Source organism: Meriones unguiculatus, chromosome 19 (assembly GCF_030254825.1).
Source record: "Meriones unguiculatus strain TT.TT164.6M chromosome 19, Bangor_MerUng_6.1, whole genome shotgun sequence".
Classification (NCBI taxonomy): domain Eukaryota; kingdom Metazoa; phylum Chordata; class Mammalia; order Rodentia; family Muridae; genus Meriones; species Meriones unguiculatus.
This window is the reverse complement of record NC_083366.1, coordinates 52,317,254-52,341,012: the sequence shown is the minus strand read 5'-3', so window position 1 is coordinate 52,341,012 and position 23,759 is coordinate 52,317,254. Positions and strand designations below refer to the sequence as shown.

General features: G+C 43.0%; 1 protein-coding gene across 3 annotated transcripts in view; it reads left to right on the top strand.

Annotated features, from left to right (window-relative positions):
- Window positions 1–23,759, top strand: part of F13a1 (coagulation factor XIII A chain) — a 194,481-nt gene that overhangs the window by 168,291 nt on the left and 2,431 nt on the right. For all 3 annotated transcript variants that reach the window (XM_060372378.1, XM_060372377.1, XM_060372380.1), the window contains exon 14: window positions 15,252–15,388. In XM_060372378.1, the coding sequence (XP_060228361.1) occupies window positions 15,252–15,388 (137 nt within the window). The remainder of the gene's footprint in view (window positions 1–15,251; window positions 15,389–23,759) is intronic.

The window sequence follows — 23,759 nt, the reverse complement described above, 5'->3', positions numbered from 1 at the left end:
TGGGATACTGGAGACATGGAAAACAGAGCTGTATTCTTCAGAAGACAGACAGACTCTGGAAGTGATGGGGAGGGCTGAGAAAGGCAGGGGAAGGGTAGTATGTAGGGGTGCTGGAAAGATGGTAAGGAAATATTCTTTTGTAATATTACATGAGAGATCACTTCAGAGAACTGAGTCCCACAAATAGCATAAAACAGGCACTCTAAACACACTAAAAGTACGAAACCCACAATGGTTCAATACCCATACGTCCAGAATTACTTAAGACATGTGTCACCAAATGCTAGGGAAATGTTAGACTACTTTATCCATCCCTCTGGGATGACAGCAGGCTGAACCTCTCCCAGATGCTGTATATGGATATGCCGGGCACAAAGTAAACTGGAGAGAGCTAGTTAGGAGGACAGGCCATCCTTCCAGCTTCATTCTGCAAGTAGAAGGAGCAAGAAGGCCAGCATGCTGATAGCAGTGACAGTAGCTGCGACACATTAGGAGATAGAATTTTGAGTGATTCCTTTCAGCATCTTATCTGAGAGGAAGGTATTACTGCAACCTTCATTGTAGAGAAGCCCAGAGAGGTCAGTGTTTCGTAGTACTGCCCGAAGCATGAACCCTGAAACCAAACCGTGGGAATTTAAAACAAGTCACTGAAACTCCCGCAGTCTGTTTCCACACTGGAGTGAGAATGATAATAGCAATTCTCAAGCCACGGAGTCTTTGTGTTGCCTGGACCAAGGGTGCCTGGTGTATGCCATTCCTATTGAGGTTGCTTCTTTTTATAAGTGACTGGCTCATGGTTATACCTGACCAGGGACAGCCAGAGGCCTCTCTCCCAGGTCTTTCTTGGTGTACATATGAGACCTCTGGGCCACATTGCTCTCACACTGAAATAGGAAGCAGGAGTTGTGGCATCATCAACAGCAAGGCTTACATATGGCAAAGTGAGCAGATTGCAGCTTTCAAGTGTTTTGTTGTTGCTGTTGTTTTTGCTGGCCTGCCTTCCTCATCAGGTGAGAAGGTATCTAGAAAACCTGAGGGTTGGAAAGTTATCTTGGCTCTGAGGTATCACACTGTCCCAAGGGTATCCTGAGCAATGGGAGCCCAGGAACCTCACAGCTCTGGGGTGGGACAGTGTCCCAACGGTATCCTAAAGCATGAGAACCCAGAAACCACACATATCTGAGAGGAGGCCTTCTCAGCAGAGACATTGCATCTACCAGGGGAAGGTTGCCCCAGCCCTGATGAGCCAAGGAGGTTTGGAGCCTGAGCGCCACTCCTTCTCCAGCCATTGCAGCTCCCAAGAGAGGGTTACCTCAACCTCTGATGAGCTGAGGAGCTTTGGAGCCTGCACTCTGCTCCTTCTTTCCTCCTCCTCCTCCTCTTTCTTCTTCTTTTCTTCTCCCTTCTCCTCCTCTCTTCTCCTCCCTTCTCCTCCCTTCTTCTCCTCCTTTCTCCTCCTCCTCCTTCTCCTCCTCCTCCTCCTTCTTCTTTTTCCTCTTCTTTACTTCTTCCAACAAGTCACAGCAGGCAGTAAATCTCTTACTGGAAGGATGAATCCAGGAGAGGAGGGGCGAATCTAGGAATGGCTGCCTCTGCTCCCAGAAGAAGGCAGCAGGGAACTGGGCAGACACAGCCTTTGTATAGGATTTCTTATGGGATGGAATTTTCTAGGGCAGAGAAAATGATTTCCAGAGTGTGGATTGATGGAATTTCAAGTCATGAGCTTGGGGGGGGGGGCTCAGGGACTGCTGGGTTTTAGTGTTCAGGGATTGGTCAGTTCTCCTGCTCAGGAGTTGGTGGGTTTTAGTGGCAAGCTCAGGGATTGGTTAGTTTTCCTACTCAGGGATTGGTGGGGGTTTGTCCATATTTTTTCATCTCAAATTAGCAAGATCTGGGATGAGTCCTACTGAGGGGCTGGAGATGATAGTTACAGAGGTGGGGGGGTGCGATGCTGGGTTGCTGGGAGCTTCCTCAGGCAGAGATCTGGCCATTTTCTGCCTTGAGGGGTTATAAAGTATACGAAGAGTCCAAAATGTACAAAGAGTCCACTGTGAAGGCAGTTAGGCTGAAGCAGGAAAGATTGGTGCCATCATGGGCAGCTCCCCTGTCAGTGGCTCTAGGTATGCAGAGGAGGGAAAGGTGTTAGCTCCCATTGCAGTAGGCTGAGGCAGGAAGAGTCACCATGGTCAGCTCCAGCTGAGGTGCTCATGGGAGCCGCCATTTTGTCTCCCCTGTCCGCAGCCCCGGGGTAGGAAGGAGGAGATGACAGTGTGTCACTTTAAGCTTTAGTGGCCTGCTGCTCATGGGCTAGACATAGCTCTTGGAGAGGGGGCCCACGGCAGGGGGCCAGGGGGCCACAGGGCTTTGGGGAGGCATCGGACTGCTGCAGCTTGGGGGAAGCAGCAGGCCACCACAGCTTGGGAGCAGATCACTATCCCTGCCCCAGACCATGGCTTGAGGCACTATCTCCACCTCAGCAGGATCTGGCCCTCTCTGAGGCTGAGGCAGCACGCTGCTGCAGCTCTCAGCTCTCTCTGCAGCCGTGGCTTTGTTCACTGCTGCAGGATGATTTGATTGCTGTTGCTGACTGCCAGCCACCACAGCAATGAAGGCCCTACATCAAGAATTTAGACCCAAGGTGTAGGCTATTTTCAATTGAACGATTATCATTCAACCAGCGGAGATGGATAGGGAAACTACCCATTTAGTGTAGGTACTAGAGAAAAAAATGGGAAAGTGTGTGGGGTAGGCTATACCACAGAAGTGGCTTTATTTAGGGTAGAGATTGGGAGGCAGGCAAGACTAAAGATAGCTTTAGAAAAGCCTATAGGGCCATTCTGAGGTGCATTTAGAAAGTGTGGATGAAGTGTTGCCATCGGCTCCATGGACAAGGTTTTAGCCGAAACTCATGACAACGTCTGCAGTATAACCAACTCTTCTCTACAGAGTCTTTGCCCCAATGCATTGCCTTCTGGGACTCTCTGGTTTGACCCCAGAAATAGAGCTACCTGCAAGCTAGAATCCAGCTGTTCTCTCCCATCTCCCTTTAGAGCAAATCTATCCTGAGATGATAATGGATCTGCCCATCTGAATCTAAGCTGCCATCCACCAAAGCACATGGGCCAGTGGCCAGGTTCTTACATCATAATGGGCACATCTCAGGCTTCATTCATCCCCATAGCAATAGAGACTGGGTTTGACTTAGATTTTTTTCCCTTTTAACTATGCCCAGCATCCACCGCTCATGAGTCATAGTCACGGTGTGTGATCCTCATATGGGCAACGGCAGGGGGAGAGGCTCATTAAACTTTAATGAGCATACATCTTTTTCCCCGTGCTATCAAAATATTTTGATGAGAAAAGTATATTTTATTAAAAGCAGACTTGGAATTTTTCTCTGCCTTCCCATGTGTTGATTGTCAAAAGCTGCTTTAAGTCAGGGGGGAAAAAAGGCTCCCCAGCATTTTAATTGTTAATGAGCAGCTGCCTTTTGGAGAAGAGGGGCCACGAACAGAATCAAGCTGGTCTACAGACTACGCACATGTTTGTCCAAGGGCTGTGACCCCCCCACCCAGTGGGAGAACAGCAATCCAACAGGGTTCCCAGTTCCCAGCAATGAGGGCTAGCGATTCTCATGCTCACGATGGGCAGCAGCAACTCTGTCGAAAAGCAGGCATGCACCCTTCAGGGCAGGCCTCCAGGCCCACGCTCCCACCTGGAAGGCCCTGAGCTAAAAAGAGCTTCACAGCTACAACGGGGCTGGCAAGAATAGGTCACATGGGAAGGGCCACTGCTGAGTCCCTGAATGAAATCCTTGGAAGACCCCATCTCACCCAGCACTTATGCCTACATGGGAACCCTTCTCTACCCAATCCAAGGCATGTCATCGTTCAGCCCCATGTCCAGATTTCATCTAGCTCTAGCTATGAGCATGTTTTGTCTCAATAATGATTATACTGTTACGTTCAAACTAGAGCCTTTTGTTATATTCTTGCTGAGGTTTCCAGGTCATCTTAGAACTCTGACTCTATCTGCATGTCTCTGTAGTGAGGCAGGGAAGATGCCAAGGGAACCCTGTTCCTCCAGTGTCCTGACTTATACACCTGTGTCTCAGAGGACAAATTAAAATTGGGGGAAACACCTGGGATGCAATCAGTATCCTGAACTACTTAACAGTAAGCAGGTAAGGGGTGATAAGGCTTCTGTTTTTCCTACGGGAGCTTAAATGTCCCAAGTTTTTTATTAATGCCAAGTAAAAAAGAAAAGAAAAGAAGACCATGTTCTGAGCTCTGTGCTAAAGGCTTGGGAATGCTTACTACTTTCCCTTCTCAGTGTTACAAGTACTTTATGTAGGTACATACACACACACACACGTGCACACATGCACACACAGGCTTACAATTTCAGAGCATCAGTCTGTGGTCAGTTGTCTATGTTAAATAATGATGGGAGCATGTGGCAGAGGAATATGATATCCTGGAAGGAGTGAAAGAAAGGAAAGGGCCAGGATCCTAGTATCTCCTTCAAGAACATACGATAGAGACATAGCTTTCTTCCCTAAGCCCTAATCCTCATGTCTCTGCCACCTCTCACACTTGTAGCCTAAGCCCTTGGTAAAACATATAAGCCACAAACCGTCTTATCCTTCATGTTTTCAATAAAAAAGCACATACTCTCTCTAGCCTCCCTGCTCTACAGTGACTCCAGAACTCAGCCCTCTCCTTCAAGGGGGTGGGGGGGGCACACAGATCTAAAGGCAAGGGAACCAGGAGGGATGGAGGCCTCTCCTCCTCTCTGAAGTTGGCTTCTCTCAGAGAATACCAGATGAGGGACTTCCTGCCACAGCTTTCTGTGCTCACACCCATCCATGCATGATGATCAGAGAGGATTACAGCTGTGCAGTGTGACATATAAACTGTGCTAACAGAAGGCACATTCTGAACTCTGTGAGCAAATGGGCTCTGATGTGGACACTTCCATCTCACCTCTCTGGACAGCTGTGTCATTAGCAGTCACATAAAATGGAAAAGCGGGCATCAGGAGTAACTGCAACACTCAAATTGCAGGCTGTTCTATGTGTTTCCTGTTTGCTGTTGTCTACCTCTTCAAAGTCACAGACACACAAAGGAAAGCTTCTGGAATAAGCAACCACATCTTCCTGCCCTGTAATTCTACTACAAATAGGCTACTGGAGCTCTTTTTTCAAAGTCTATCGCCAACTTTACCCTAAATAGAAAATCCTATTATCATCCAATAATGTACCTCAAGGCCCCAAGGCCACCTTGTCACATTTCACTCTGATGTAGGAATTTAATTCTTTCCTCGTAAAGTCAAAAAGAAAAAGGTGGGCGGTAGCTTTGTTTTCAAATATAGTTCAGGGTCAGCTTAGAACCATTGTCCTCAAAGGATGGTTTAGCGATAACATGAAAAGCCAACCCTGCAAATGATTCTTCGGTGGGCTGCTATTTTTAGCTCATCTGTCAGAGATCACAGTGTGGGTGGTGTTTCAGGGAGAATGTTTTAAGTCAGAAAGACCTAGATTTATTTCCAGGTTGGTTCTTCCAATTTACTAGCTCTGGCTATCTTTTAAGTTTTGCTTTCATGTCGAGAGAATAGAGATAATAATAACAATGTGTGTCTCCAAGCCCATAGAGCTGTAGGATTCAATAGACCAAAGTAAGGAAAATGATGGGCAGAGTCCTCGTGTTTCCAAGTAAGGGACACTGTGAGCTGTCTGTGTCGTTGTTGTTATTAAACAGAGCAGGGCAGGATATGTTTAAGCAATGATCTAGTACCAATTGCATTTCTGTCTCATTCTCCTTACCGTGTGAACTCAAGCAAGTTTCATAGCTTCTCCGTGTCTCCATTTTCTCATCTGTAAACTCCCAGTATCTACTTTGCATCCTTGTACAGATTAACTGACTTTATACAAATTTCTGCAGTGACAGATATTTTAAATCCATACGGTCAGTGTGGTGTATGTGACCCTTGAACCCCCCCCCCAAAAAAAAATGTGGAGGGTGCCACCAAAGGCAGAACTTTTCAAATTCCACTTCATTTTTAATTCATTTGAGTCCAACACAGCCACCTGGGCTGGTGACTACCATCTTTGCGGGCATGGACTTTTACACTACTTGATCTCAGAAAAACTGCTGGCAAATGTTGGCATCGTTTAGAAAATAACAGCCTACATGTCAGCAGAGAGTCGTGCTGGCTATGCAGTGGGTGAGCAGTTTACAAACAGGCAACTCCTTATTTCCAGCAGTGACCATGGGGTGAGTGGGAGGGAAGAAATTCAATTTCCAATCACACGTGGAAGACATGATTGAAAGCGCTTCAAATAAGGACTGTTAGGTGAATCTAATAAATCGTGTGAAACAAACTGCCAACTTAAGTCATTTTCACTCTTTCTCAAACTTTTCTTTCATTTCAATTTTCTCTGTGTGTGAGGTGGGAGGGGGAGAGGAGAAGGGAAAGAATGGTTTTCCTTTTTTTGCCAGAGAATCCAAGTCACTGCTCATTATCCTGAACTTGTATAAAGGTCAGAACTCAGCACATCAGTATTAGCGAGAACAATTATATTGGAAACATGTACTGTGGGTTGATTTATTTTTGCATTTTTTTCTCATTCATTTATTTTTTTCACTTTACATCCTTGTAGCCCCTTCCCTCTTTCCCTCCCAGTCCCTTCCTTTCTTACTCCCCCCTCGGAAAAGGGGAGCTCCCTTTTCCATCCACTCCAGCTCATCAAGTTGCATCAGAACTAAATGTGCCCCTTAACCCTATGGTCTGTCAAGGCAGTCCCACCAGGGGAAAGTAATCAAAATGCTAGCAAGTGAGTACCTCTCTGATGCAGTCCCCACTTCCCTTACTAGAGTACCCACTTGAAGCCTAAGCTGCCCATCTGCTATGTCTTTCTAGGGTGTATAGGTCCAGCTCATGAATGATACTATGCTAAGCTTGCAGACAGGAGCCTGTCAGAGTTATCCTCTGAGAAGCTCTACCCAGAGGCACCTCAAAAGAGATGCTGAGACTCACAGCCAAATATTGGTCAATGCATAGGGAGTCTTGGGGAGTAGTTGGTGGTGAGAGAATAGAATCCAGAAGTGACAGGAGCGCCATAAGAAAAAAAAAAAAAAAAGCCAACTAACCAGGAGCCAGAGGGGTTTGCTGAGATTGAAGCATCAACTGAGAACCATGCATGAACTGTAGGTTGATTTTTAAGAATAGATATTTTAAATAAAATAATTGTGTTAGTTACTTTTCTGTAGTTGTGATAAAAACACCGTGACTAAGGCAATCTATGGAAGGAAGAGTTTCTTTGAGTCTACATATCCAGGGAAATAAAGATCCATCATGGAGGGGAAGCATGGCAGTGGGAGCAGGAAGCTGAGAGGCCATATGCTCAACCGCAAATAGGAAGAAGAGGGTGAACTGGAAATGGGATGAGACTGTAAGACTTCAGAGCCCAACCCTAGTGAGGTACTATGTCCATCAAAGCCACACATCATATACCTCCTCAATAGAACCACCAACTACAACCAGGTATTCAAATGCCTGACCCTGTGGGAGACATTTCTCACTTAAACCACTAAGGCAGTGAGAGATGTCTGTAAAAACATACAGGATCTCCAAGGACAGCACATCCTGAGCTTTTTTCCTCTGGTCCCTGTCAGTTAGCATGTCATAAGCATGACTTTCTAAACTCAATTCCTATGATGTTGTTTCTGACCTAAGCTCCTATGATTGCCCCTTTAAGGCTTTATGAGAACAAAAAAGGAAAAGAGACAGGAAGGAAGGAAGGAAGGAAGGAAGGAAGGAAGGAAGGAAGGAAGGGAGGAAGGAAGAGAGGAAGGAAGAGAGGAAGGAAAGAAGGAAGGAAGGAAGGAAGGAAGGAAGGAAGGAAGGAAGGAAGGAAGGAAGGAAGGAAAAAAGGAAAAAAGGCAACAATATTGGCATAGAAATGTTTACACAGCATGAAAAAAAATAAGCTGTTCAGAACACAGGAAGAATTCAGCACAAACTCTTTTCCCCACGTAGCCATTGCTCTCTGCCCCACAGATACCAATACATCTCCTAAGTCAGTAAATAACCATTAAAATGTTCTATTCTCTTCCAAGAAAATGGGAGGAAATGTGGCCACTCAAATTTTCCAAGAACTGTTGAATATTGAAGAGTTAAGTATTGTGTTTAGGTTGTTTTGAGTCTGTGTGGTTCAGCATCCTCTCAAGAGTCAGAGACAGGAAGGTGAAATTTTGGGGCAAGAGAAAAATATAAGAGAATAGATACCGAACCTTAGTTAACTGCAAAAGCAAAACACAACAGCCTGAACAAAGTCCTCTATCAAGCACTTCTCTCCAGCCTCTTCCTGGTGATGGTACTGATGTAACAAAGCCAGACACTAATCGTAGAGATGACACCTGGAAACAAACTAATTGGTGTGACACCTGAAATTAGCCAAGAAGACTGTATTGTGATTATTCTCAGATCTAATGCCCATCCGCAAAGGCAAGACACGCCAGGCAGCCCTTCAAATACATGTTAGGAGTCCCTAACCCAAAACTCCAAAAGCCGAAAATGTTTGAGTTCCAACCCACCATTAAAAAGGTTCTAAGGGGAGTTAGTATGATATGGAAAGGACAGGAGCTCTACAAGGACCAAATATATCCGGGCACAGGGTCTTTTCTGAGCCTGACACTCAACCAAGGACCATCTATGGATATAACCTAGAACTTCTGCTTAGATGTGGCCCGTGGTAGCTCAGTAACCAAGTAGTTTCCCAAAGTAAGGGGAACAAGGACTATTTCTAACAGGAAATCAAGAGCAGGCTCTTTGACCTCCCCACACCCCCAGGGGAGGAGCAGTCCTGTTAGGCCACAGAGGAGGACTTTGCAGCCAGCCCTAAAGATACCCGATAAAACAGGGTCAAATGAAAGGGGAGGAGGTCCTCCCCTATCAGTGGACTTGGAAAGGGGCAGGGAGGAGACCAGGGAGGGAGTGTGGGGTTGGGGAGGGAATGAGGGAGCAGGATACAGCTGAGACACAGAATTAACAAAATGTAACTAATAAGAAAAATAAAATAAAAAAAAAAAGGTTCTAGAGTTTGGAGTATTTCACATTTTGGATCTTCTTTCTTTTCTTTCTTTCTTTTTTTTTAACTAGAGACAGTCAGCTAGTAAAGTGTATATACAAGTAACCTAAAAATTTCTTAGCCTGTTATATCTAAACTTCTGATCCCCAGCAATTCAAAGGAAAAGACATTCCCTGTCACAGTCCTCAGTGGCCTGGAAGAATATGTTTTTCTTACGACACAGGAATCTTTCTGGGAGTTAGCCCAGTACATTGAATGGGTTCTGAATCTGGGGCTCATGGATCCTAGAAAATAAATGAATAGCCTTTGTAGTTCAGAGCGAACTCCCTGAAAATACATTTATGTGCTACTGAATATATGTCTGTGTAGAGAAAGTGCTAATAGCAGATGACCATTTTATTTCTTTGTAAATATTATAACTAATTATTGATGCTGTTATTAATTAAAGTTTTTCTTTGACAACTTCATACAAGCATATAAAGCATTCTGATCACTCTCAAGCCCACCTCTCTAATCTCCTCCCCACCCCTGTCAACCCTCCTCCTCCCTAAAGTCTCTTTCCCACATTCATGTCTTTTTATTTTTCTTTGTTACTGATTTGAAGCAGGACCCTCTGTGTGACCACGGGTTTGGAGCTATGCCCTAGAGCATGCTGGGCTCACCTTTGGGTACACATTTGAAAACAATGGCTATTCCTCCCTCAAAATCCATCAGTAACCAATAGTTTAATAAAGAAGACTAGCACTCTGTGAATCCCTCCTCAATTTATGATTGACTGTTGACAGGCCCAATCAGGTATATGCCAGGAGCAATTTAGGTTCATTTATTAAGAGGCTTCTGTTCATCCATTTGGTGAAGATACATATACCAAAATACTTATCCCAGAGAGAATTAGTGTCATCATAACAAACATTTTTATCAAAGGTGCCAATGTAGCCTTCTCTAATTTAGCAAAAACTATTTTCAAAATTCCATTGGGTTTTAAAGTTATTTCAATTAGCCATGCTAGAGGGTTAAACTGATGACACCATATGAGATACTCAAATGGACCAAGTCAAAACACCTGGGAAGAAAATGACAGATTCAGTCTTACAATATGTCAGTAGTAATGGCTTTCAAAGGTAGAAGTTGTGTACAAGAAAGGACTTTGCTTCTCAAGGGGTATTTGGCAATTTCTAGATATTTGTAGTTGTCATCATTTGTGGGGTATTGGCTGTTGGCATCTAGTGGACAGAAGCCAGAGATGTTGTTAAACACCTCCTTAGCACAAGACAAGCTCTACAGCTGAGATGCATCGATTCCAAAATGCCACTGGTGCAAAGGTTGGAAACCCTGGACTCTAGTTGACTATTGGCTTTGCTACCACCTTCAGACCAGGTTAATCCTTTCAGACTGTATGAACACAGAAGCTACAAAAGTAATTTCCAGATCATGGTCCTATGCTTTCATTAGTTGGCCTATCTCCTCCTCATTAAACTTTTTTTATTTTCAGTTTATCAACGTGGCTCTTTGAAAATCTCCCTTGCTCCTGATGAGCCTGTGGACATCAGAACAAAGTAGCTTTGGTTGTTTGGATATTATTTGGTTGTTGTACCTTCTAATGACCCTGGCCTGAGTTCTAAATTGATGCTCTTTCATAGAAATACTTTAATTTGTATTTTATCCTGGTCAATAGCTTCAAATTTCCTTGTTAGATACTTATAAAAAAGAAAATGCCAACATCAAAGATTCCACTTCAGAAAGTCTTTTCCTCTTTTATTTATTTATTTACAATTTATTCATTATATATCCTGATAAAAGCCCCCTCCCTCAACTCCTCCCAGTCCCACATTTTTCCCTCCTCCCCCCTAATGCCCTTCCCCTAGTCCACTGAAAGGGGGACTTCTCTTCCGACATCTGCCCATAGCTTATCAATTCTCATCAGGACTGCCTGGATTCTCTTCCTCTGTGGCCTGGCAAGGCTGCAACAACAGGGGCAGGCAATCAAAGAGCAGCCAATCGAGTTCATGACAGAGGGATTCCCGAGTAAGGGGAGCAGGGGCTGCCTCTGTCTTTTCCTCTTTAATGGATGATTATAGTATGACCATCTTGTTCCTGTGTGTCTTAGAGCTGACAGAAATGCAGTCTTGTGTGAGAATTTTCATGAACTGTGCTTTTCAATGGATCTGCCTCTTAGTAATGAGCCAGAGTGCTCAAAATAAACAAATTACAGGGTACCATCTGGGATTCTAGCCCCATGATCTGGAGTGGGCTGGGACTTCTGTAGTTGTAACTTCCCACTGGTTAAAGTAACGACCTCTTGCTAGCACACAGCCCTTACACAGCCTGAGATATGCCTACTGCTGTCTCCATCATTATTAGCCTTCCCCGCATTTAGTACCCCTAAACATATCCTAGGAAATTGGGGCATGAAATAAACACGATGAATTGGCTGAAAGTTTTATTTTTGATAGAATTCCTTAAATCCCATAGACATGAATTTAGTCACAAACCAGAAAAGCAAAACTATAAGATTTTTATTCTTAGCTATAAATTGGTGAGCAAGGGTCCTCTTCTGCAGGCAATGTTCTTCCTCTTAATCTCCATTCATAAAATGTCTCATATCTATGTGTATCTTCATGTAGCGTACACTAGCTAAAGAAACAAATGTAATAATGGCAGGTTGTTACATAGAATATTCATGCAACCAGTAAATGTCACTTTAAAACAATCCTCCTAACTGACTATTTGCTAGGCACAGGATAGTTATTTGAGTCAAAATCAGCACTGATGTTTTAAGAGGTTTGACTGTCAAGCTTATTTTTGTACATCATCTCCTTCCATCCATTTGTTATTAAGAGAAAACTATCATCATCATCATCATCATCATAATCATCTTGTTCTCAAGTGAATTTGATTTTATACAGATCCATCTATTTGGCATTCCAGTATATAAGCAGGAAAAGAAACCTCATTGCTTCCTGACCATTTTCTAATACACTGATTCTGTATTGAAAAAGCCTTCTAAGTATGTGGCACTTGGTAAACAACAACATAGGGAATAACAGTATCATTCTATACACATTATCACATACAGATATAAGCCCTCTTTTAGAACCAAAACTGAGTCTATTTATAGTTCTCAAAAGAAACATAAATAGCCAATTACCATATTTTTTAAAAAACAACTTCAGCAATCAAGGAAATGAAAATCAAAACTGTTGATTGTGAGTATTTAAAGGGCAGCTTGGCACCATTTCATTTTAACGTAACAACAGTATGAAGGTCATTCATAGCGCCTAAGATGTGGTCTCAGCAATGGGCTTTGTGATTGGGTTTACAGTGCTAGCTATGGATCCTCTCTAATGGAGGGGTTGAGCCTCAGATCCAGGCACTGAGTAGTTGGTTACTACAACAGCAGCTGTGCACCATTATTGCATCACTGGGTGCATCTTGCCTGGGAGCTTAGTACTGTAGATGACCACAGGGTTCACAGCTGAGTAAGACCTTGACGCCTTTTCTACCCCTAGCAGCCCATACAGCACAAACACTACCCCAGCTTTAATCAGAGAATCCTTTTTGGAGATGAACAGTAGATTCAGGGTATTCAAGGTGCTGAGAATAAGTTACAGATGAGAATTCATCTGTAACTATCAGCTGCAAATACATCAACCCTTCTAAGGCTCAAGCAATATCAAAGAAAAGGGAAGGGAAAATATAAGAGCCAGAAGAAGAAGGGCTATGAAACCATAATCTCTGGGCATACATAGAACAGTCAATACAGTCATGACTTCATATCATTGATGTAGCTAATCAGTAAAAATCAGTCATGGATCACAGAGTTGCTCACTGGGCTCCACATCTTCCTCTGAACTACTGGCTTCTGGTAGATTTTTATAGAAGGGGCTGTCATCTTCAGTTGTGTACCCAAGTAATTGCTATCATGAGGCTCCAGTGGATAGTTTCAAACCTGTGTCACACAGATGTGCTGTTAGACTCTGAGGATCTCAAAGAGAAAAAAGATAAGAGCAAAAATTTATGAATGTGGGAAGGAAACTTACACGGAGGAGGGAACACAGTAAGAGCAGAAGAAAGATTAAGCGGGGAGTTAAAGTCATTAGAGTACACATTATACATGTGTAAAATTGTCCAAGAATAAACTCAACAAACATTTTAATTTTTAAACTGCATTAAGATTCTATCTGACCCCAGTTAGAGTAGCTATCATGAAGAACACACAAATGTTGAGAACATAAACCCTTATACGCCATTGAGAGAAATGTATAGAGATGCTGCCACTGCGAAAATCGATATGGAGGCTTCTCAGAACCCTAAAATTAGTATTACCGTGTGACCTAGCTATACAACTTCTGGATATGTATCTGAAGGAATTTGAGTCAGACGACCAAAGAGATGCCATAGCAACAGCAAAGCTGTGGAATCAGCAGCCCAGATATCCATCAACAGATGAGCAGATAAAGAAAATAATATTGATACACTATAAAACAGTGTTGTTCTATCATAGAAAAGATGCATAGAGATGGAGATCAATATGCTTACTGAAATAATCCAGACTCAGGAAGACAAATATTGCCTGTGTCCATTCATATGAAGAATCTAGATTTTTTTTAATTTATTTTTAAATGTATTACAATTTATTCACTTTGTATCTTAGCTGAAGCCCCCTCCTTTGTCCCCTCCCAATCCTGCCCTCCCTCCTTCTTCTCCTCCCATGCCCCTCCCTTAGTCCACTGATAGGGGAAGTCTTCCTCCCCTCCCGTCTGACCCTAGCCTATCAGGTCTCATCAGGCCTGGCTGCATTGTCTTCCTCTGTAGCCTGGTAAGGCTGCACCCCCAAGAGGAGGTTATCAAAGAGCCTGCCACTGAGTTCATGTCAGAGACAGTCCCTGTTCCCCTTACTAGGAAACCCACTTGGAAACTGAGCTGCCATGGGCTACATCTATTCAGGGGTTCCAGATTATCTCCATGAATGGTCCTTGGTTGGAGTATCAGTCTCAGAAAAGACCCCTGTGCCCAGATATTTTGGTTCTGTTGCTCTCCTTTGTGGAGCTCCTGTTCCCTCCAGGTCTTTCTATCTCCCCCTTCTTTCATAAGATTCCCTGCACTCTGCCCAAAGTTTGTCTATGAGCCTCAGCATCTGCTTTAATACCCTTCTGGGTAGAGTCTTTCAGAGGCCCTCTGTGGTACGCTCCTGTCCTGTTCCCTGTTTTCTCCCTCTTCCAATGTCTATCCTATTTACCTTTCTGAATGAGGATTTATCATCTTACCCAAGGTCTTCCTCCTTGCTTAATAAAATCTGTACATCTATATTTTTTAAAAGCATGAAATTGAAGGGAGATAATTTGTGAAAAGGAAGGTGAACAGCAAGTGAAGTCTGGGTGGCAACGAGGTAATTGAGGTCGTGACCACAGGAAATTATATGTATATACAAATAAGGCATAACAATGCCTGTTATTTTATACAACAAATAAATCTAATAAAGTGGAGAAAAATGAATGACTCACTCAGTCACCCAAGACAGTAACCTAAGTAACTGTCTTCACTAGTATTGAGCTCTGTCTCATATGATGCTCTGCCAGATACCTGATAGTCTGGGAGATTGTTCTGAGGAAATGGTCAACAGATACCCTCTTGTTCTCTGAATGTCTACCCTCCTGGAATCAGATGTGGCTGTAGGTGAAACCTCCTGTACCTATTTTAGCATGGAGGTTCCTCTTCTTCAGCCTCAACAAGGACTCTCCTTAGGGCTCTTTCTAACACATCTACAAGAGAAAGCACAAGCTTGTGTGGTATTTTCCATGCCTTGCCCTCTAGAATCTCTCATGAGTTCGCTTGACTGCCCTCACTTTGGAAATCTGTTGCTCCACAGGACATGCTCCTGCCTCCTGCTGACAGAGAACAGCCAGTGGCCACAGCTATTAACCTCAGCTCTAATTAGAGGAAGTTTTATAATGAGGGAAAGAGTGTGATTATAATTAGGACATCTTTTCCTCAATAGATACTCCCCAGTCAAAGCAAAAGTCTTTCTTCTTCTCACTGGTGAGTTACCAAGGAGTAAACACACTGTAAGACTTCAGCAACAAGAGATAAACACCTAAGGAGATGGCATCAGAGATGTACTGTGGCTGATGAGCTGTATTGTCATCTACTTGTTTCATAGGTCCGAGGCACGGCCATGCTTGGCTCTGATATGGTTGTGACTGTTGAGTTTACTAATCCTTTAAAAGAAACACTGAAGAATGTCTGGATTCACTTGGATGGTCCTGGAGTGATGAGACCCAAGAGGAGGATGTTCCGGTAAGTAACAGGACAAGGAGGGAAGCAGTGAAGAACTAATGGAGCTCTATCATCTGTCTGTCTGTCTGTCTGTTTATCTATATATCTATCTACCTCCCTACATACCTATTTACCTACCTATCTATTCTTTATCTCTCTAAATCTATTTCTCTATCGCTATATATAAGAGCTAAGAAATATATACGTATATATTATATATATATGAGCTCATGTATATATGAGCTCGTATCTAATCCCACTGAAAATATCTGACAGGTTGCTCCTTCCTGTGGACTATTTCTGTGGGATATGGTGGAAACAGGCTAGGTGTGACTAACACTTCTACTGTTAACTCCTTTATACCACCTTACTGAGGTAGATGCAGGAATATGAGACCTTAAGAATGAGACTGGTGCCAGGTGGTGGTAGCCATACCTTCAATCCCAGCACTTGGGAGGCAGAAACAGGCAGACCTCTGTGACTTTGAGGTCAGCCTGTATAGAGCAAGTCCCAGGACAGCCAAGGCTACACAGTGAAACCCTGTTAAAACAACAACAACAACCAGAAAAGGTAGACTAGTTTGCTCTTGTAAGTCTGATGTAAGGTGACTCATTCCAGAATTCAAGTCCAGATTATTTTTGCCACACTACCACTTCAGGAATCAATCAATGGTAATTGAATGTCTTCAGTGTGTTGGAAGATGATGGTGAAAGACATCCCTTTTCATAGGTCTTGTCTTTCCAACTCCATCCTGCAGATTTTACCAACAGTTACTGCCAAGAACTGTTAGCCTCCGTTGCTGCAGTTCTTTTAATTGATCCTGAAGAGTTTTAGACTTGGTCCAGTCTTCGAGACCAAAGACTACTTCAGCCTATGAAGTAATGTGAATAGAATTCTGCTTCTTCTATGCCCAGCACCACCAGACTGCACCCAGCAGCTCTGTCTCTGTAGCCACTATTAAAAGCCTACCACAGAGGGCCTCTGAAAGACTCTACCTAGCAGTGTATCAAAGCAAATATTAAGACTCATAACCAAACCTTTGGCAGAGTGCAGGGAATCATATGAAAGAAGGGGGAGTTAGTAAGACCTGGAGTGGACAGGAGCCCCACAAGGACCAAATATATCAGGGCACAGGATCTTTTATGAGACTGTTTCTCCAACCAAGGACCATGTATGGATATAACCTAGAACCCCTGTTCAGATATAGCCCATGGTGGCTCATTGTCCAAGTGGGTTCTCTAGTAAGAGGAACAGGGAATATTTCTGACATGAACTTAATGGATGGCTCTTTGACCCCCCCCTCCTCCGAGGAAGGAGCAGCCTTGCTAGGCCACAGAAGAGGACATTGCAGCCAGTCCTGAAGAGACCTGATAAGCTAGGGTTAGATGGAAAGGGAGGAGGTCCTCCCCTATCAGTGGACTTGCAAAGGGGTAGGGAGGAGATGAGGGAGGGATGGTGGGATTGGGAGGGAAAGAAGGAGAGGACTATGGCTGGGATACAAAGTAAATAACTTGTGATTAATATAAACAAATAAAAATTATTATTAAAAAGTTTGCTATTCACACATGATTAGGTAGCTCTAACTACAGAAACAGCATGCCCTTTCTACTTTTCTCTTTTACCAGTGATCCTAATTTCTTCCTGGATAAACATAAAACCCATTTCTCTTCATCTAGTGGCTTGAAAATTTTGTAAACAGCTTTCTCTTCTTCCTTCTCTTCTTTCTTTCTACCAGGTACCAAATACTTGTCCTTCCTTCATCTTTCCTACCTTTAATGTGATGCTAGCTCCCTTCCTGTCTTTATGCTCCAATTTGTCAGTGTTCCTCTTAAAGTGTGACATCCAGAATGGATCCCAATCTTTGAGGTTTATTACTTTCATTTCTACCACAAATAAGTCCCTGTCAACATCAATCAATCTAGCTTTTCTTGGGGGTGACCTTCTTAGGTGTAGAAAAGGAAGTAGAGGATTCTTGAAACTGCCTTATGACCCTATATCCTGGGGATTTTCCCAGTGCCCTTGATAGAAGTCACCCCTCTCAGCACACTGTAGTACAAGCACCAGGCCTCACTCAGCCTTTCTGAAGCTCCTTTATAGTTCATAAAATGCTCTTTGCATTTCTTTTCAACTGCAGAGCTTACAACCTTTGCATCCCATCATCTCAGAGTAGCCTTATTGCAAATGCAATACACAATAGGGAAAATTATTTGAGTGCTTTTTTAAAAATGCAAACACAAGCCATAACAACCTCCTATGCTAATCAGAAAGTTTCAAGAGGAAAAAAAAAAGAATTAAATTAGAAATCAACGCCAGCTAGAGGAAGAGGTCAATAGCAATAGCCCAGCTTCTGTCAGAAACGAGTCTCCCTCACCCATTCTCGCACCTTCCCACTCCAATTAGATACAGGAATTGCTCAGGCAAAGTGAAACATGTTCTCTCTGCTGAACAGCTGCCTGCTCTATCCAATTTTTCCTTCTCCATAATGCAAGATTTCTCTGGGGTGCCACAAAGTAGTGCTATACCTGCACTTTGACTATCCTGGGAATTCCACCTTGACCAAGGGCAACACAAGAGTGCTATGGTTTGTAGAAGTGACCCATAAAGTCCCACATGAAAAAGTCTGTGGTGGAGATGGATGGATGGATAGATAGATAGATAGATAGATAGATAGATAGATAGATAGATGATAAATGTGATTGATAGAGTGATAGATGGTAGAATGATAGATGATGGATAGATAAATAGATAGATGATAGAGAGATGATGGATGGATAGATAGATAGATAGATAGATAGATGATAAATGTGATTGATAGAGTGATAGATGGTAGAATGATAGATGATAGATGGATAGATAAATAGATAAATAGATAGATGATAGAGAGATGATGGATGGATAGATAGATAGATAGATAGATAGATAGATAGATAGATAGATAGATAGGAAGGAAGGAAGTAGTACTTGCTTTGATATATGTTTCTGCCATTAGGTGTCACTTTCACTTGAGGCTGAAAGTCATGGCGTGACTCCTAGGACTTGAACCTTCTGAGGTGTGAGCAGAGGGTTTTTAACTTTATACGTATCTTATGTCAAGCAATTCATTATAATGATAGAAAGCTGACTAACACAGCATGGAAAGGGATGCTGCATCCCTTTCAAAAGATGATCTACATAGTGCAATAGCCTAGCATATGGAGAGCATAGAGGTCAAAACACATGAAGTCTAGAAATGCTTCGCTTAGTGTTAATGTCCAGAATTGTTGGGTAGAATAAGGAAAGGAGACACAAAGCCAGCCCCATAAGAAAGATATCCTCCACACGCATTGGCTTAAAGTTCACTGAAGTGCATACAACTAATACATAAGTTTCTAGCAGACAGGCTCAGGGCAGGCAGCTGGGACTTCTGTGTCCATCAGTTGGGGATGCTACCACAGACATTCTAGTGACTCAGAACCTACACAGCAGGCATTTATTGTTCAGAGTTCTGAAGCTAGGGTAGTCCAAGGTCAAGAGGCAGGTAATTGGATGTCTGTTGAAGACTCTCTTCTTGGCTGGCATATGGCCATCTCCTCACCAAGTTTTCTCATGGTAGAATGAGAGGGTAGTTGTTACTCTGTAGTTCTCTTCTAGGGCCCAAATCTCATCACAGAGGCTCCATTCTCACAACTTTATCTAATTATTTTACAAAAGCTTTCTCTCTAAACATCATCATATAGGGGTGGGATTTCAAGGGATGTATTTTGGAAAAAAACAATAAAAATATTCATTCCATAGGAATCCTCAATCTCTTAGGGAAACTCAAGCCTAGAGCATTAATCTCTTCAGGTAAAAGAAGCTTTCTTCCTCAGGGTCAAAGCGTGGGGGTGGGGGAGGAACAAAAGAATTTGTTCTCAAGATTGGCTTGAAAACTTTCTCTGTTTCCTCCTCCTCCTTAGGCATACACCTTTTCAAATAAGGCCTGAGGCAACCAGCACCCACTTCCATTGGGCCAGATAATTAGAGGCACCCCATTGTGCTTCATGTTGCACAGATCTAACCTGGGAGTGCCAAGTTCATGTAACTTGTCAAATAATCCGTATGGGGCTCTAGGATATTAGATAATTAGGAAAACGCTACCTTCATCCATCCCCCAGTTCTCTGTCTGCCTCGTTTCTAGTACAGAGAAGCTCTCCAGCCTGAAGTAGAGAGGACCGAGGGCAGGACCTAGGGAGCAGAGACTCAGAACCAGAAATACAGAAAACAATGTTGTGGCCCTGTCCACACTCAGTGCACATCACCATTGCCGTGGGGTGGTTCTGGTACCCCCACTCCTGGCCCTGCTGCCTCTTGCCTATCTCAGGTGTTCAGAGGTCCTGGATCCCGTGACCCTTAGCATTTGAAGTTTCTGTATCTGATAATTCTAGAATATTAAATAACAATTCTTCTAGATTCATTTTTTGTCTCTAAAAACATGAATAGAGTTAATGAATTAATTCAAGAGGAAACAAAACAAAACAAAACAAAACAACCCCAACTTGGTGATCTGACATTAAATTTAAGTTCTTGGGAGCTAAAAGCTAGACAGAGGATGAACCCCAGGTGCTTGCTGCTCATTGTGATGATGACTGCATTTGCCTGTGTGTGTCTGGGATGATAAATGGCCAGTACATCCTGATGGCTCAGCACATTCCTCTGCATCATTTTTCACAACATTTGTACCCAGGAAATAGGTTTATTCCAACATGATCTTACTGGCTGCAATGAACAAACAATTTTTCTTCTTTCTGTTAGGCATTTATCCATAAGCATAATGCACCAGTTGTGAATTTGTGTATCTTTGTGTATCTTCATTTATACACAAACTATATACCGATACCTTTGCTTAATAAGAGTGAAAGAATGAACAAGGCTGAAGGTTTTGTTTCTGGGGGAGGGAATTTCCTGCTTTGTGCCAGTCCATGATAGAGCCCGAAGCAGGGTAAGTTTTTTGCAAGGTGAGACATTGACTGATTATATGGGAAATGATGGGTGAGAAAGGGAGTGAACGAAGACAGAGATGTTTTGGAATAAATATCATAAACTCATATTCACATTGAATTATTTGCTCTGCACTAAGGACTGAGCACTATGTATCTATATGCAGGCAGAAGGAACGTCCCCAAACAGAAAGGGCTCAGGCAGAGTAAGCAGCAACCACAAAGGTGGTAACATTAATAATAATAACAATAGTATGCTTCTAACATTTCTTGTCATCATTTTGAGGGCAGAACAACTGTTAACTTTCCCTGCCTGCTTCTTGCCCTATCCAATAGTTAACACTCAATCACCACTGTGAGTAAGGAATAATGACGTCAGTGTTTTTCAAGCTCTGAATCATAGAGTCAATTTAAAAACAACACTTACGTAGAGATTATGCATTTCACATAATTTGGTTTCTGTGAAACTGGTTGAAATAATGTGGAGAGCCACAACTACAAAGAACATATATATACACCCAGTCCCAAACCAAGCCTTGCCACAGCACTTTGTTTTCAGCTTGTTCCAAGTGTCCAGGATAAAAAGCCTGACTCTGGGGCCCTTGAGACCTCTCTTGTCAATCAGTGACATGGACTACAATTTTTTTTTTCTTTTCTTTTTTTTCTTTTTTTTTTTCTTTTTTTTTTCTTTTTTTTTTTTTTTTTATAGAAGGAAGAGTTTATTTTGGCTCATGGCTCCAGGAATGAATTCCAGAATGACAGTTGATGCCACAGGTTCTTCTTTCCTGGGCACAAGCACTGTTTTCTGGTCCCCTAGCACATCTCTGCTCTTGAGATGTGCACCTTGAGTCCATCATCCTTTCCTCATCCCAGTTTTCCCACAACCACAGCTCCTCTCCAAGGCTTCTTATCCTGGACACACATTGATGTGGACAGTGAGATTCTTGCCTGGCTCAGCCAGTCTGAGATAGGCCCCTGTGTGTCTGATACCCTGATAGGAACACATTCCTCTAGTTAGGACACAAGAGGCCCTGTCTCAACACACACACACACACACACACACACACACACACACACATACACACAGGCACAGAAAGATAGACAGACAGGCAGACAGAACACTTTGTTCACTGAATAGATGGGTAGGATGCACAGCTCAGAACCATGCCCTGCTAAATTCTTTTTTCCTCCTTCATTCCCATCCTTACCTTTCCATTAACCTGGATAAGTGCTCTTTCTGGTGAAGTGAGGTGCTCTGCTCTCTCAGGTGGTCAGATCTGCATTCACTTATATACAGCCAAGCTCATATGGTGTGGACCCAAACAGCCCTCCAGGCCCACATACCACTTGGGAAAGAGGACTTGGTACAGAACTCCGCCTGCTCACTAAGGCCATGAAAACTTGCTTATGGGCCCAGTTATGAGATTTACTCTTTTATAGTCCTGACCCAGCAGCTATATGGTGGTGTTTACTTTCTGCTTATCCCTAAATCAGATTAAAGCCCAAGCATTGCCCTGGCCTCAATGTCATGATAACATGATAATCTGATAAAAATTCCATCACTCTATGAGTTTATCTAGTAAGGATTATGGCTGGAAGTGCAACTGAGCCACTCCTTTGTGAACGGGTAACCAAATCAAAGATCTGCTGCCAACAAAGCATCAGCTGATGTTTTCTGAGTCTTTCACTCCACAGGCCCAGTGATGTTTGCTAAGACGTAGGCTGTTTGCAAAGTTTGCTTCATGCAAACCTCACAATGACAATTCTGTGGGGTTAGCACCATGTGATTCCCACTTAACAGTCAATACTGAAGCCTAACAGTTCCCTAATAAAATGAGGGAGTCAGGTCTGAGACCTCCCAATTCCAGAGCTCTGGAGCTGGCGGCCACAAGACATTCTTGTCATTACTAGGCACTGCAGATCGCTTAGATAGTAGCATCTGAGTTTTTAAGTGATTAAATTAATTTCGATCTGCTTTTCCCTCTATAGCTCCAACAGACAGGCAGCCATAACTGTGCAATAAACTGTGCCTACAAGAGTATTTATTTTGGAGCCCTGCTATGACCAAAATGGTTTTCTTTGGTAGTCTTATATAATCAAAATTTCAATTTTTCATAACATCGAAACAGCCGTAACTACGAAGTATATACAGCACCTTTGGGGCTCCAGATCCACATGAGCAACACTGGCATGCCAGTGAGCCATTCAGGGTAAGTCTGCCCTGGGCATCCTGGGTCAGGCTACCTCCAGGTAGAAGCAGTCATTTCTTCTGTTCTGGTCTCTTAACAATTCCCCCTTTTGCTTCCAGATGCTCAGGGTTCTTTGAAATTCAGCCTGACCCACAAGCAAGAACCTAGAAAGAATCCACAATCATCTCCAACTCTTCTCTCCTCTGGGCCATTAGACTCTGATGCTGGCAATTCTGTAGGCCCCTTAAGGCATCAGTTCTGTTATCTATAAAACCAGATACTGTCTTAAGCAGTTTCTGACATTCTGTACCTTCATAATTCATGAAAAGAACAATGGTGTATGTGTATGTGTGTGTGTGTATGTGTGTGTGTGTGTGCATGCATGTGTGTATGCATGTGTGTTTTTCATGCACTCACAGGTGAAGGCCCGAGGTTGACCTCAAGCATTTGTCTCAGTAAGTCTCCAGCTTATATGTTGAGTTAGGGTCTCCCACTAAAGCCAGAGGTCACTCTTCTGACTAGTCAGTGCAGCCAGCCAAGTCTATGGATTCCCTGTCTCAGTCTCCTGTGTGCTGAGGTTGCCATGTCCACAGTTTTCAGTCAGTCAGTCAATGCGTGTGTGTGTGTGTGCGTGTGTGTGTGTGTGTGTGTGTGTGTGTATGTTGAAATAGGTCTTAGAGATCTGAACTCTGGTCTCCATGGTCTCAAGGCAAGCACTTTACTCACTTAGCCATCACCCCAGCTCTCTGTTTCAATGCTATTGTTTAGTCTCCTTTCCACTCTCCCTGAAAAAGACTGTCCAGGCTTCCAGGCAACCCAATATTTGTCATCCCCAGAGCTCAGGAAACCTGCTTGTATAAGTCTTGCAGGAAGCTCTTCAAACTGAAGCAATTAAAGTCATCTGCCTTCTTGGAAAAATAAAACCTGTGGAAAAAAAAATAAGCACAATGGCCATAAAAAAAAAAAAAAAACTTATGACAAACTATCAAATGAAATACACTGTTCAGTTGTAGACCAGGGAATGGAAGGTGTACCTTGGTCAGACCTTGTCTCTGCCATTTGCTGACTATACAATCTTGGAAAAGTAACTTTCTGGTTTAATTCTAAGGTATCTATCTAAGGTGCTTCATACATATGAACTCACATATATTATATCCCCTTCAAGATTCAATGGAAGGATGTGTGAGCCACACCCTAGAGAAACCTAAGTATCCTCCAGCCCTCACAAACATCAGGCATCCCTCAGGA